This window comes from Mustelus asterias, chromosome 11, assembly GCF_964213995.1.
Source record: "Mustelus asterias chromosome 11, sMusAst1.hap1.1, whole genome shotgun sequence".
Taxonomy (NCBI): domain Eukaryota; kingdom Metazoa; phylum Chordata; class Chondrichthyes; order Carcharhiniformes; family Triakidae; genus Mustelus; species Mustelus asterias.
In genome coordinates this window covers 88,714,336-88,727,900 of record NC_135811.1, presented here as the reverse complement: position 1 = coordinate 88,727,900, position 13,565 = coordinate 88,714,336, and the positions used below count along the sequence as shown (strand labels likewise).

General features: G+C 41.7%; 1 protein-coding gene across 3 annotated transcripts in view; it reads right to left on the bottom strand.

The window, feature by feature from the left end:
* Window positions 1-291: 291 nt before the first annotated feature.
* The window catches only part of sgca (sarcoglycan, alpha), a 69,252-nt gene continuing 55,978 nt past the window's right edge, over window positions 292-13,565 (bottom strand). Inside the window, exons 8-12 of one of the 3 annotated variants that reach the window (XM_078223905.1) lie at window positions 10,029-10,055; window positions 9,306-9,494; window positions 4,694-4,720; window positions 4,424-4,452; window positions 292-1,971 (exon numbers count right to left, since the gene is read on the bottom strand). In XM_078223905.1, coding sequence (XP_078080031.1) covers window positions 1,964-1,971; window positions 4,424-4,452; window positions 4,694-4,720; window positions 9,306-9,494; window positions 10,029-10,055 — 280 coding nt within the window. In that variant the 3' untranslated portion in view covers window positions 292-1,963. Of the gene's footprint in view, window positions 1,972-4,423; window positions 4,453-4,693; window positions 4,721-6,802; window positions 6,851-9,305; window positions 9,495-10,028; window positions 10,056-13,565 lie in introns of those variants that run through there. The other 2 variants (XM_078223906.1, XM_078223907.1) reach the window with 2 other exon arrangements.

The window sequence follows — 13,565 nt, the reverse complement described above, 5'->3', positions numbered from 1 at the left end:
AGTGCCAATGAAGGAGCCAGCTTTCATATTAACACCCCCTCCCCCCATGTTTCTGTTTACTACTGTGTAAAAAAAGTTCACCTACTTTCAATAATTAGGCTAACTCTGAAATAACTAGTGAATATGTATCTTTAATAAATATTCTTTTCCCATTGACTTTAGTGTGCAAAGCTGAACTGACATTGTGGCATCATAATATGGTGATGATTTATCTTGGAGCAAAGTCTAAGGAAGTAATTTTCTTCATATGTATCTAAGCAAATGCATACACTATATCAACAAGAATTCACATAATGAAAAACTTAATTGTATAATTGTGAATTATAATTCATGCATACATGTGAAAAGAAACTTAACATAAAAAAGCCTTTATCCATTTGTTTAAACTATGAGTAAAAATCAGAAAATCCATCCTAATTGTAAAATGTTAGTATATTTGCAACTTGCATTCGACTTCTAGGTAATCTGTTGAAAATTGTTTACACCATATCATTTGTTTTGTCTTTCAAGCTTTACAGTGCTTTACAGTCCTTAAAACTACTAACAATTTTAGCACCAACTGATTTTCTGCGGAGATATTATAGAGTCATAGAGGTTTACAGCATGGAAACAGGTCCTTCGGCCCAACTTGTCCATGCCACCCAATTTTTACCACTAAGCTAGTCCCAATTGCTCGCATTTGGCCCATATCCCTCTATACACATCTTACCCATGTAACTGTCTAAATGTGTTTTAAAAGACAAAATTGTATCACCTTTACTACTACCTCTGGCAGCTCGTTCCAGACACTCACCACCCTCTTAGTGAAAAAACTGCCTCTATGGACCTTTTTGTATCTCTCCCCTCTCACCTTAAATCTATACCCTCTAGCTTTAGACTCCCCTACCTTTGGGAGAAGATGTTGACTGTCTACTTTATCTATGCCCCTCATTATTTTATAGACCTCAATAAGATCATCCCGAAGCCTCCTATGCTCCAGGGAAAAAAGTCCCAGTCTCTCCAGCCTCTCCTTATAACTTAAACCATCAAGTCCCGGTAGCATTCTAGTAAATCTTTTCTGCACTCTTTCTAGTTTAATAATATCCTTTCCGTAAAAGGGTGGCCAGGACTGTACACAGTATTCCAGGTGTGCCCTTACCAATGTCTTGTACAACTTCAACAAGACATTCCAACTCCTGTATTCAATGTTCTGACCAATGAAACCAAGCATGCCAAATGCCTTCTTCACCACCCTGGCCACCTGTGACTCCACTTGAAATTTGTCTCGGGCAGTGGGGCAGAATCGGTAGTATTATATTGGCTGTCTGCTCTACATAATGCCTGATATTTGGTTCCATTGCAATCAATGGAGTTGAACGTACTGCACCATCCAAGAAGAATTTCTAACCCACCCTGTGCTTCTGTACAAAATTATTGTGAAAGACATACGAAATTCATAAAGAGCCCACAAAATCTATATTGCACAAAAAAATATTGCACAAAATAAAGTTAAGGTAAAGCATTAATTCCACATAAACATTTGGATAACATCCATAAACGCTAAATCTTTGCTTGTGATTTTGCTGCACTATTGCTTTGTAGGTGGATCCTCTCATTGTGTTATTATGCACGTAAAATTCGAAAATAGCACTGAAAACACGTGGAGTGATATTACCAAATAAAAACAATAAGGCACCAATAAAAGTCCTTTTCTGTCTGCACAAACGCGTTATGCTCATATCATATTAATTTGCTGTAATTGCACATTGTAATTTCCGCTTCAGACGCCGATTTTGTTTATCCAGCTATGCAGCTCGCTTTGGGGAAGGTGCTGTCAATGTCAGCAATCGTTACAGTAATCAATGGCATTAGTCTAAGTATACATGCATTTCTAATTTGACTTCTTGCTCTTTTTCATGATGGAAAATATCATATTTTGTGTTGGAGTGATTGGCATCCAGTCGGCAACCTTTCTTTATGCCCTTTATTTACCTAATTAAAAAGAGATAACATTAAGTTTCAACACATACTGGCCATTCACGAAATGGGGAAAATGTTAGCGATTAAAATAATATTCTTCAATCATAATGGGATAGTACATAAAATAATTATAAAGAAAATTTGTGACAGGCATTAGAGCCTATAATAACTCTCTGACCTATTTCCAATATTATAAGCATTTTTGAAGCACATCATACAATGGTCCAGAATATCAGAGGAGATTTTAAGGATTTATCCATGTAAACCAGACAGTTAAAGTATTATGGTAAGAGGAGATTTTTTTTCCAAACCTTTTATGCTTTAAAGCCTTGATGGAGGATATTTGTTGAGTATCATATTACTCAAGTCTTATTTTAACCTTTCTGCAAAAGCAAAACTCAATCACCCATGTAAAAAAACCCTGTTGAGTCAAACAATTCCATTAATGATCCAATTCCTTTATTTGTTTATTTATTAGTGTCACAAGTAGGCGTACATTAACACTGCAATGAAGTTACTGTGAAAATCCCCTAGTCACCACACTTTGGCACCTGTTCGGGTACACTGAGGGAGAATTTAGCATGTCCAATGCACCTGACCTACACATCTTTCGGACTGTGAGAGGAAACCGGAGCACCCGGAGGAAACCCACACACACACACACACGCAGGGAGAATGTGCAGACTCAGCACAGCCAATGACCCAAGCCAGGAATTGAACCCAGGTCCCTGGTGCTGTGAGGCAGCAGTGCTAACCACTGTGTCATCGTGCCATTGATTCTAAAAATCTTCCTGAAATGCATGTAATTAAATACAGTATGATCCTAGAACTATGAAATCCATTCAGTTCTTCTCAATGTAATTGGATAAGAGTAATAAAATTGGCAAATCTCAAGTGGGACTTTTCACAACAGTAAACGGTGTACCAATTTATACCTTTTACAAAAGCAGTGTCTGTTTATAATAATTGGATGTTTTTGGTAGGGACATATGAACCTAAGTGAATTGGCAGAGTAATTGAGACACTGTCACGTTCAACTTGCACCTAAGCAAATAATCCAGACTGATATTAAAGTGCAGTGCTGATGGAGTGCTGCATTGCCAGAGGTGTTGTCCTACAGCCAAGACTTTAAATTGAAGTCCCACATCTGTGCCTCTATTAATATCAGAACAAGGAGTGTGCTTGCCAGCATTCCTCCCTCAGCCCAAAAGTCAAATCAATCAAAATGAATCAACTCATCACTCATTACGTTGCTGTCTTTGGTATCTTGCTGTGCGCACAATGGGCCGTCCAGGCCGGCAGGATTCTCCCGTCCCGCCGCGGTGAACGGAGATTTGGCTGAGCACCAAATTCTCCGTCCTCTCTGGCAGCAGCGGCGGGGCGTGAACGGCCGGAAAATTCCAGCCAATGTGTTTGCATCCGTGACCGTATTTTGCAACTTTAAAGTAATTGATTTTATGTGAATCCCTGGGTTACTTCTGCAGAGAAGAATGAAAGGGTAAATTTTCTGACTTGGCAATTCCATGGGGACACTGACTAAAAGCTTTTCATGCGGCCTGTTGTTCCTGTCAACAGTCTTGCATTCTGTAATCCTTTCTTTGCATCAACACTTGTTACTGAAATGACCCATGTAAGAAGATGATAAAGGCAATTTTATATTTAAGCAATCGCTTGTCACAATCTCGTTGCAGTAAGGCCACTGGGTATCCCTGTGGCTACCCAGAAGGCATGACATTCCTAATCATGTCTCCTAATTATATCTGTCTCGTTTCTCTATTGTGCAGAGACTAACTTTATTTTTCTGTAATTTACATTCAACAGCATTATCATCGCAGAACCCCTCACCATCAACCTCCTCGGGGGGAGGGGGTTCCGATTGACTGGGCTAGCCAGGTGAATACTGTGGCTGGGTATTGGGTACCCAGTAACTCACCCCCTGACTCCTCAAAGCCTGTCCACCATCAATAGGAGTGTGATGGACTACTTGCCAGGATGAGGCTTTTATTCTCTTGAGTATGGAAGATTAAAGGATGATTCAGTTGAAGTATTTGAGATGGTGCCGTCATTTTACAGGGTAGATAGAGAAACTATTTCCTGTGGTAGGGGAGATCGGAACATGGTGCGTAACCTTAAAATTAGTGCTGGGGATGATGTCAGCAAGCATTTCTTCGCACCAAGAGTAGTAGGAATCTGGACCTCTCCCCAAAAATGCAATTGAAGCTGGGTCAATTGAAAATTTCAAAACTAAGATTTCTTGTTAGGGAGTGGTAGTAAGGATCACAGCCAGGCTGGTAAATGGAGTTAAGATAACTGAACGACGGAATAGGTTTGAGGTACTAAATGGTTCCCTTCTGGCCCTACACTCCAAAAACCGATTGCTTTTCAATGCTATATATCATTTGTTAATCTTACTTTATTTTAAAAGTTGCCTTCTGTTATATTCTTCCAGTACTGAAATACTTACCAATGTCTTTTTGTGCCTTTGGTTGGTTTCTGCAAAAAACAGAAAGCATTAAGGTTAAGGCTGTGAGAAGTGTGACTTACTGTAGCAGTATCATGCACTGAGCTGTAGGTGGTGTGAATGATCTGTTAGAAGCAATCTAATTTGCAGTTGTATTGGTTAGCTGGTCAAATCTGAATCTGTATTTAAACCACTCAGCATTGCAATAGTACTTCAACTCATTTAATATTATTTTGAGAATCTTATTAATTTAGTACTCAAGAACAAACTTACCTGGGATAAGGGTCACTGTGTGGCTCCCTAATGGAAAACAAAACATGCTTTTAACCATGAATAAACAAATAAAAAACTAAAAGGTATATAAATTGACAACAAATGAACACACACTTCTCTGGTGAATCTAGTAAGAATGAACCATACAAATATCCACGCACTCAAACACAAATTGATCACAAAAAAGTCTTAACAATCCATGTTGAATTTGTACTTTCTGACTTTTGAATGGACCTACCATATATTAAGCCGATCTTTCTCTGCACCCTAGCAATGACTGTAACACTATATTCTGCATCCTCTCCTTTCCTTTTCCTCTATGTACTCTATGAACAGTATATTTTGTCTGTATAACGTGTCAGAAACAAAACTTCTCCCTGTATACTAATATATGTGACAATAATAAATCAAAGCAAATCAAAAAGGATAACCTGGGACAGATGTTCCTTTGTATTTCATCAAGTTTTTGCGCACTGGGCTGGATTTTACGAGGGGCTCACTGCCCCCCAACAAGAAGGAAAGTCAGCCAGCGGCTGATGCATCTGGAAGAAGCCCACTCCGCAGCCACAGCACACCACCGGCAGGCTAAACCGGCTCAGGGTTGGACTTGCGCCTCTCAGTCGAAAGCAGTCTCACCCTCGAGAGCTGTTGGCCAAACTGGCAGCACTAGAGCTCAGTAGTGGGCAATGCCAGGACGCCAACATAAGAACTAGAAGCAGCATGGCTGAACTTTTCGTGGACTCAGCTCCACTTACCCACCCGCTCACCATAACCCTTAATTCCTTTACTATTCAAAAATGTATCTATCCTTGCCTTAAAAACATTCAATGAGATAGCCTTAACTGCTTCACTGGGCAGGGAATTCCACAGATTCACAACCCTTTGGGTGAAGAAGTTCCTCCTCAACTCAGTCCTACATCAAGCAGGCACAGAAAGAGGAGAATATTTATGCTGGAGACATGGAAGTCCCAGGCTTTGAGGACAAGATGATTAGCATTCGGAGAACCCGGGAAAGTGGCGGTTGGGTGGATTTTGGAGTACAGGTACAAAGGAACAAGGGGGTGAGGGGTGATCTCTTGAAAGGTGTCCCTAATGCACAGAGGGCAACAGCCAACAACCCGCCCCACTGAATGATATGCTGCCTTCCTTCCCACCTTTTTTCCAACTTGGCCTCAAGAAATAGACTCCCCACTCACAACTGCACGCCCATGCCAATCACATGATGATCACAAAGATGGGCGGGTTAGGTGGATAGGACATGCTAAATTGCCCCTTAGTGTCAGGTGGACTAGCTAGGATAAATGCATGGGGTTACGGGAATGGGGCCTATGTGGGATTGTGGTCGGTGCAGACTCGGTGGGCCGAATGGCCTCCTTCTGCACTGTAGGGATTCTATTCTATGGTCAGGGTAATATCCTGGTCAATTGGCTTGGTAACAAACTCTAATTATCAATTTATACGTGGCGAGAGGGCTGCCACCCAGCTCGCAAAATACGAGGGACAGCCTGTGGGTGGGCGGGAAGGTGGTAGTATTTTACGTGCCCTGTGAAAACATGCCTGACAAGGCGCCATAAAACCCAGCCAATTGTTCGAATTGCGCAGTGGGACATCCTACGTGGGAAGTGTATTCAAAATGTGGCAGCTGCCAAATTGGTTCAGGATTCATTCGGTACCCCTGCAGTGACTGCCTGAATTAAATATTGACCTTATTAAAATATGTGAGCGGGGGTTCCTGTGCTTGTATTCAGATCTTTGTCAGGAGTTGGTGCCAGAGAACATTTCATTTGCTCGTTCTTATGGCTGCCCAGTAAAAGTTGGCAGGAATGGATTCAATAAATGCTTATCCAAGTATTTGTGTTGCAATATTTACTCTTGTGCCCTGTTGCATTTTGATTATAAATTGCATGAATGTTGTCATTTTCTTTTGATTTTCTCATTTAACAATCAAAATATTGCTGTAATTTTTGCTTAGAAGACTACTCTAACAAGATTCATTGAAAAAAGATAGATTTATAACTGCAGTTTGGATGTTTAATAAACTTTACCTTTAAATTTTAATCAATAAATGTTTAAACTTTATGCTACATTATTGTGTTGTTTTACACGTACTCTATGAATCTTGTTAGAGTCGTCTTCTAAGGGTCACTGTGTGGCTCCCTGATGGAAAACAAAACACGTTTTTAACCATGAATAAACAAATAAAAAACTAAAAGGTATATAAATTGACAACAAATGAATGCGCACTTCTCTGGTGAATCTAGTAAGAATGAACCATACAAATATCCACGCACTCAAACACAAATTGATCACAAAAAAGTCTTAACAATCTTAACAATCCATGTTGAATTTGCACTGTAGATTCTATGATTCGATGGTGAATGGAATCTGGAACTAATTTGATACATTATGGAGCTGCGTTTTACAAATGCGTTGTTGTCTGAGTGTTTCACCTGTTAGATTCACACAATCATAAAAACAGCCCTTCTGTCTTAAATCACGATATGCATAAGTATAATTTTCATCCATAGAATCATAGAATCCCTACAGTGCAGAAGGCCCATCGAGCCTGCACTGACAACAATCCCACCCAGGCCCTATCCCCGTACCACCACATACTATTCCCCTTGACATTAGGGGGCAATTTAGCATGGCCAATCAACCTAACCCGCCCAGCTTTGGATTATGGGAGGAAACCGGAGCACCCGGAGGAAACCGAGCAGACACGGTGAGAATGTGCAAACACAGTCAGTCAACTGAAGCTGGAATTGAACCCGGGTCCCTGGCGCTGTGAGGCTGCAGTGCTAACCACTGTGCCACCTTGCCGCTCATAGGGGTTTTAATAGGGTGAGTGAACTCGTAGGGAAATGGTAACTATTTCAAAAACAATAAAATAGTTATTCTTGTGTAATATATCCATATGATATTGAGGAGCGAAATGATTATTTGCAAATGATTAACTGAACACAATCATTCAACGGGCTACTATTTTACTCTGTATTTGTGCTTTAAAGAGGTGATATAGGCTGGGATTTGCCAGCCATTCGCTCCCCGCTGCCAGTGCAATAGAGGATGGAGAATTTGGCACTCCACCAAATCTCCGTTCACTACAGCGGGACCAGAAAATCCCACCGGCGTGAATGGCCGGAAGATTCTGCCCATAATGATTCACTGATACTTGCACCCCGGTTACCGAATATGATGCTTCAGATGGAAATTCGTCAGTGATGAGAGCAATATGACCTTTCTTCGAAAATTGTGTGTCAGGATTCATTTCCCAGCTAAATACAATCTTTTACCTGAAGCGTCAGTGCTTCATTCTTTGTAATATGAAATGTCGCATGGTAACATAATTTGCTTCAAATGTTTTGTATTGAATCTATTTGAACAGAAAAACTGCCTGGCTGTTCTAATAGTTATACTGCCAGATTTTGTTTTGTTACACACACATAACTATTTCTCCTCGGTGCAATAATGGCTTCACAACTGGGCTCTTAAATGCAAAATAGAGAAGATAAAAGCTACCTTCAGTCAGTGATCTTGCACCAATTATAGTTTACGTCTCTGAGATCCACATTCCTCCATTTCTAGCCTCTTATGAATCCCCATTTTTAATCGTTGTACCATTGATAACGCTGCTGTCAGAAACTGTGGTGAACCATAGATGGTTACCACTATGGGTACTTGTACATATGTTACTCTTGTTACTGTTGGGGTTAGGGTTTGGGTGTTCCACCTGTTATTATTGTTTTATGTGGTACACTCCGTTCGGCTCCGCCTTCTTACAGGAGTATAAAGGTCACTGCTACTTCCTAGTATCCCTTAGTCTGGGATAATATTGTTAAGTAGTGTGCTCCAATCTTGTTGTGAATAAAAGCCTTTATTCCTGGGTACGTCCTAGCCTCCCGTGTGAATCAATCGCGCATCAGAAACCAAAGCCAAAAAACTTCCTGCCTTACCCGCCGCAGGAATCGAAGCGGACCAGACCGGAAATTCAGTAGACCAAGGTCTGTTGTACTCAGGCAGGAATTTCTGGTCTTGGGACGCGGGAGGATGGAAAATCCCACCCCGAGACACTAAAATCTAGAACTTCCTCACTAAATCTCTCTACCTAGTTAGCTAACAGGGAAACCAAACACACACTTGCATTAACTCTTTTCAACTTTATTTACTGTGAAACCAAGCTGGCAGTGAAAGTTGGTTTTCGACGACTGGAAAATGTTTATTTTACTTAAACATTTTTTGATTCGGATGAAAATTTAAAATGCAGCCCTCACTAAGCAAGTATCAAATGTAGGATTTTAAACATAAAACAAAAATAAACAGTGGATGTACAATATAAAGGTAAAGTCACCATCGTCCCAGATGACCATAGGCTGTGATTTAACCTAAGGGTCACCACACCTCAGGCAAAGTCTTCATGAATAACCTAAACTAGTATGGGAATTGAACCCATGTTGTTGGTATCGTTTTGCGCCGCAAACCAACTGTCCAGCCAACTGAGCTAAACCCATTGTATAATGTCCAAATAGAGAATAGATGTTCACTGATTCTTTGCAATATATTGCCCATTTCTCTCTCACAATAATGGCAGTTTAACAATGCAGGAACTTACTGTTGATCCAATACAAGAGGTACACGGGAAGTGTCATAGTTGAAAGGCAGGCGTGGAGGTGCTCTCTCTCCAGTTCTTGCATTAAACATGGGGAGAGTGGAGAGAGGCCGCAGACCTTCCCGGCCTTTAGCCAAATCTCTAAGTTCATTGGTGTTATCTTGAATTGAGTGATGATGGACAAGTTGAATGCTAAAAGAGGAAAAAGCATGAGGTATATAATAATTCATTTTTTGAACATGTATTGCATTCACAATGAGCTGACTTTGAATGTCTGCGATTATCATAACTTGCAGAGCATGACATTTCAGGACAGCCAATCTCCCAGAGCAGGCCCACGATGTTCTGCCGAGCTTTATCTGAAACCCAGATCAAGCTATCCCACTCCCTATCATCCTGGTGTGCTCCATGTGCCTATCCAATAACCGCTTAAATGTTCCTAAAGTGTCTGACTCCACTATCACTGCAGGCAGTCCATTCCACACCCCAACCACTCTCTGCGTAAAGAACCTACCTCTGATATCCTTCCTATATCTCCCACCATGAACCCTATAGTTCATTTACAGTCACCCAATCAAACCCAGGTCCCTGGCGCGCTGTGAGCCAGCTAACCACTGTGCCACCGTGCCGCCCCCAATAAATATGTTGTATTCAAAAGACCTAGTTCTGTTCCCGAGAACTGAGTTTTTTGTAAATGAGAAAGATAAAGAAACAGGAGCAACTTACTCCGCTGTCTTTGCATCTCTTTTTTCCCTGCAAATGAACAAATTGAGAGTGGTCAATAACTTCCATTGAGAAGGGAAGAGGAAATTATTGGAGGTTCACTTGTAAATGTGAAACATTCAAAACAGAAGCATATGCTAATCGCCAACATTGACACATCGGTCTTGCATTTGTAATTATAAAGCAATTTATTAAATCTATTCAGATGGGCTTTATGCAACTTTAAGAAATCCATCCCATTAACTTAACCTTTGTAGCAACATTTTTAGTTACACACTTGGTTTATTGCAGAGGTAGGTTGAAACACATGATTCAATGCAGTTTATTTTTCTTCCACTGCTGCCTCGAAATGTCTGTGTGGTCCTTCAGTTGCGGTTTCTTTATCGCTCTCTTCCTTCTCGATTCATTCCTTTCATTGACACCACTTATAACTTCCTCTTTGTTTAAGCCTTTTGACTCTGTCCAGCCCTGAAATTCCTGGAGGGCTGAGTTCAAGTTTGTACCTCTCGGGGGGGGGGGGGGGGCGGGTACAGGAATTTGGGCTGGGTTTCCATCCCAGATTTATTCCTTCGTAAATTCCGCCGGGTGTCACAGGGCACTGAGAATGTGCCCATATTCTCAATGTTCCCGCTGGACAGAATGGTCGCCGTACAAGGATGAGTGAAGTTGGAGCTAGATTGCCCCCATGCTAATACTGTTTGGGAGCTTCCTGGCAGGCTGCACAGTGCACTTAGCATTCCTTGGTGTATGTCCATTAGCATTCCTCATTAGCCTGAGACCTCCAAGTGTTTTACAAGTCCTCAGCAGAACCAGTTTGCATCTTCACCCTCCTACAAACAGCCAACTGTGGTGGCCTTCACCATTGCCTTGGCTCTTGTGCATTCGTGCCTGTAAAATCACCAGGAATATGTCCTCCAACCGAACTTCTAAAGGGCAATTTAGTGTCAGTATCTGAGCTGCTGCTTGCAAGAGTCAGATCGGTGCTCTCTTAAGATTTGCTGTCCTTGTGAATTTGAACTGCCTGTTTAAAGTTTTTAAAGTTTATTTATTAGTGTCACAAGTAGGCCTATATTAACACTGCAGTGAAGTTACTGTGAAAATCCCCAAGTCACTACACTCCGGCGCCTGTCCAGATAAACTGAGGGAGAATTTAGCATGGTCAATGTACCTAACCAACATGTCTTTCCGACTGTGGGAGGAAGCTGGAGAACCCAGAGGAAACCCATGCAGTCACAGGGAGAAAATGCAGACTCTGCACAGACAGTGATCCAAGCTAGGAATCGAACCCGGATCCCTGGCACTTTGAGGCAGCAATCCTAACCACTGTGCTACAGCGCCACCCCACTTCCTCTGCTAGCTGAGGGGCATCAACATTCCTAGCAGCTGAAATGAAAGAGAGATACAATGGTTAGCTTGTAGTCTGGGTGACATCAAAGGGAAAGAGGTTGGTGTTGAAAGCATCTGCAGCTCATCGTGCTGAGTATGTGGAGAAGCAGGAAGGGTCAGTTATAAAGAAACCTCCAAATTTGCAGTGCCACAGCCTCCACTTTGTACCTCTCCATTAGGCAAGGAAGTTCTCCTTAAGAGGAAGGATATACAAAATGGCTTTGACTCCTCTTGTAAAAGCCTGTGGACTCATATTGTTTATGACCTTCTCCTGCCAGAAAGAGGGAAGTGTGTCCTGTGAGATACTTGGAGAATGTGTCTGTCAGCTGACAATCTGTGTGTGGGTTGTGAGTGATAAGTAAAAGGTTGAAATCGCGGTAAGTGTGATGAGGAGAAGGAAGTTCAGTGATGTGTGGTGCAGTAATTGCAGGACTGGCTGGGCAGGGCAATGTTAAGAGTGTTGTAAATAAAGAGGTTGTGAGTACTGTAGCCAAGATAAGAAAGTATGTCAACATCATCTCAGTTCCAGAACACATCACTGCAGATGTTCTTCCAGGGTAGTGTCCTGGGCCCAACCATCTTCAGCTGCTTCAATGATCTTCACTCCATCATCAGGTCAGAAGTGGGGATATTTGTTGATGATTGCACAATGTACAGCACCATTCGCAACTCCTCAGATGCTGAAACAGTCCATGTCCAAATGCAAAAAGACCTGGGTAATATCCAGGTTTTGGCTGACAAGTGCCAAGTAACATTCGCGCCACACAAGTGCCAGGCACTGACCATCTCCTTATCTTAACTTTAGTTAAATCTCCTTGTATCACTGTCAACATTACCATAAATATGTAACTTTCTGCGGGATAATGGAGCTGTGTAAAACACTCATTAGGTCACAGCTGGAGTACTGTGTGCAGTTCTGGTCACCACACTGTAGGAAGGATGTGATTGAACTAGAAAGGGTGCAGAGGTGTTACACCAGAATGTTGCCTGGGCTGGAATGTTTCAGCTATGAAGAGAGGCTGGTTAGGCTGGGGTTGTTTTCCTTAGAGCAGTGAAGGCTGAGGGGGGACCTGATCGAGGTGTACAAAATTATGAGGTACATAGATAGGGTGGATAGGAAGAAAGTTTTCCCCTTAGTAGAGGGGTCAATAGCCAGGGGGCATAGATTTAAGGCAAGGGGCAGGAGATCTAGAGGGGATTTGTGGAACATCCTTTTCACCAGAGGGTGGTGGGAATCTGGAACTCACTGCGTGAAAGGCTGTTACGAGGCGGGAACCCCTCACAACATTTAAAACGCATTTCGATGAGCACTTGAAACATCATAGCCAACAAGGCTACGGACCAAATGCTGGGAAATGGGATTAAGATAGGTGCTTGACAGCCAATGCAAACATGATGGGCCGAAGGGCCTCTTGCTGTAAAACTCTACGACACTATGAGTGGCAGGAGCATTTTACATGGCTTCTGCACTTTACTCTTAATAAAGGCAGGGTGAGGATTTGTAAAAAGATCACCATCTGCTGATTGTAACATTTCATCTCTTAGTGCAGAAGCAACCAACAGATTGAGGCTGAGTGGTGGATCCAGCAACAGTTCACACGCCTCCATGGTAACTGAAAGCAAATTGTGGATTCAGCTGTATTCCTGGGTCATCCCATTTCACTGACTGAAAATGAGTCTTGCTAATTGATTCCTTGCTTGAAGTCCAATAGCAGCAAATAAAGTGGTGACAAGCGACATAATGAATCTGGAAGAAGACAATGTCTAATGTGTGGAAATGAGAATAACAATTACAAGCAAACATGCGGCAAAATTGAATACAGCAGAAAATACTGTTTTGTGAAAGACAAAATTGTAAGAATAGTGAAGTTATGAACGGTTGTATAAAGGATTCACTCAGTGTAAATAAAATATTTTACATCGTTTTTATGGTCTGATAACGTTCAATTAACCTGCTTTGCTTCCCCACTTAGAACCATAGAAACTAGAAGCAGGAGTAGCCCATTCGGCCCTTCGAGCCTGCTCTGTCATTCATTTTGATCATGGCTGATCATCAAATTCAATATCCTTTGATCCCTTTAGGCCCTCGAGCTATATCTAATTTCTTCATGAAATCAGACAAAGTTTTGGTCTCAAATACTATCTGTGGTAGTG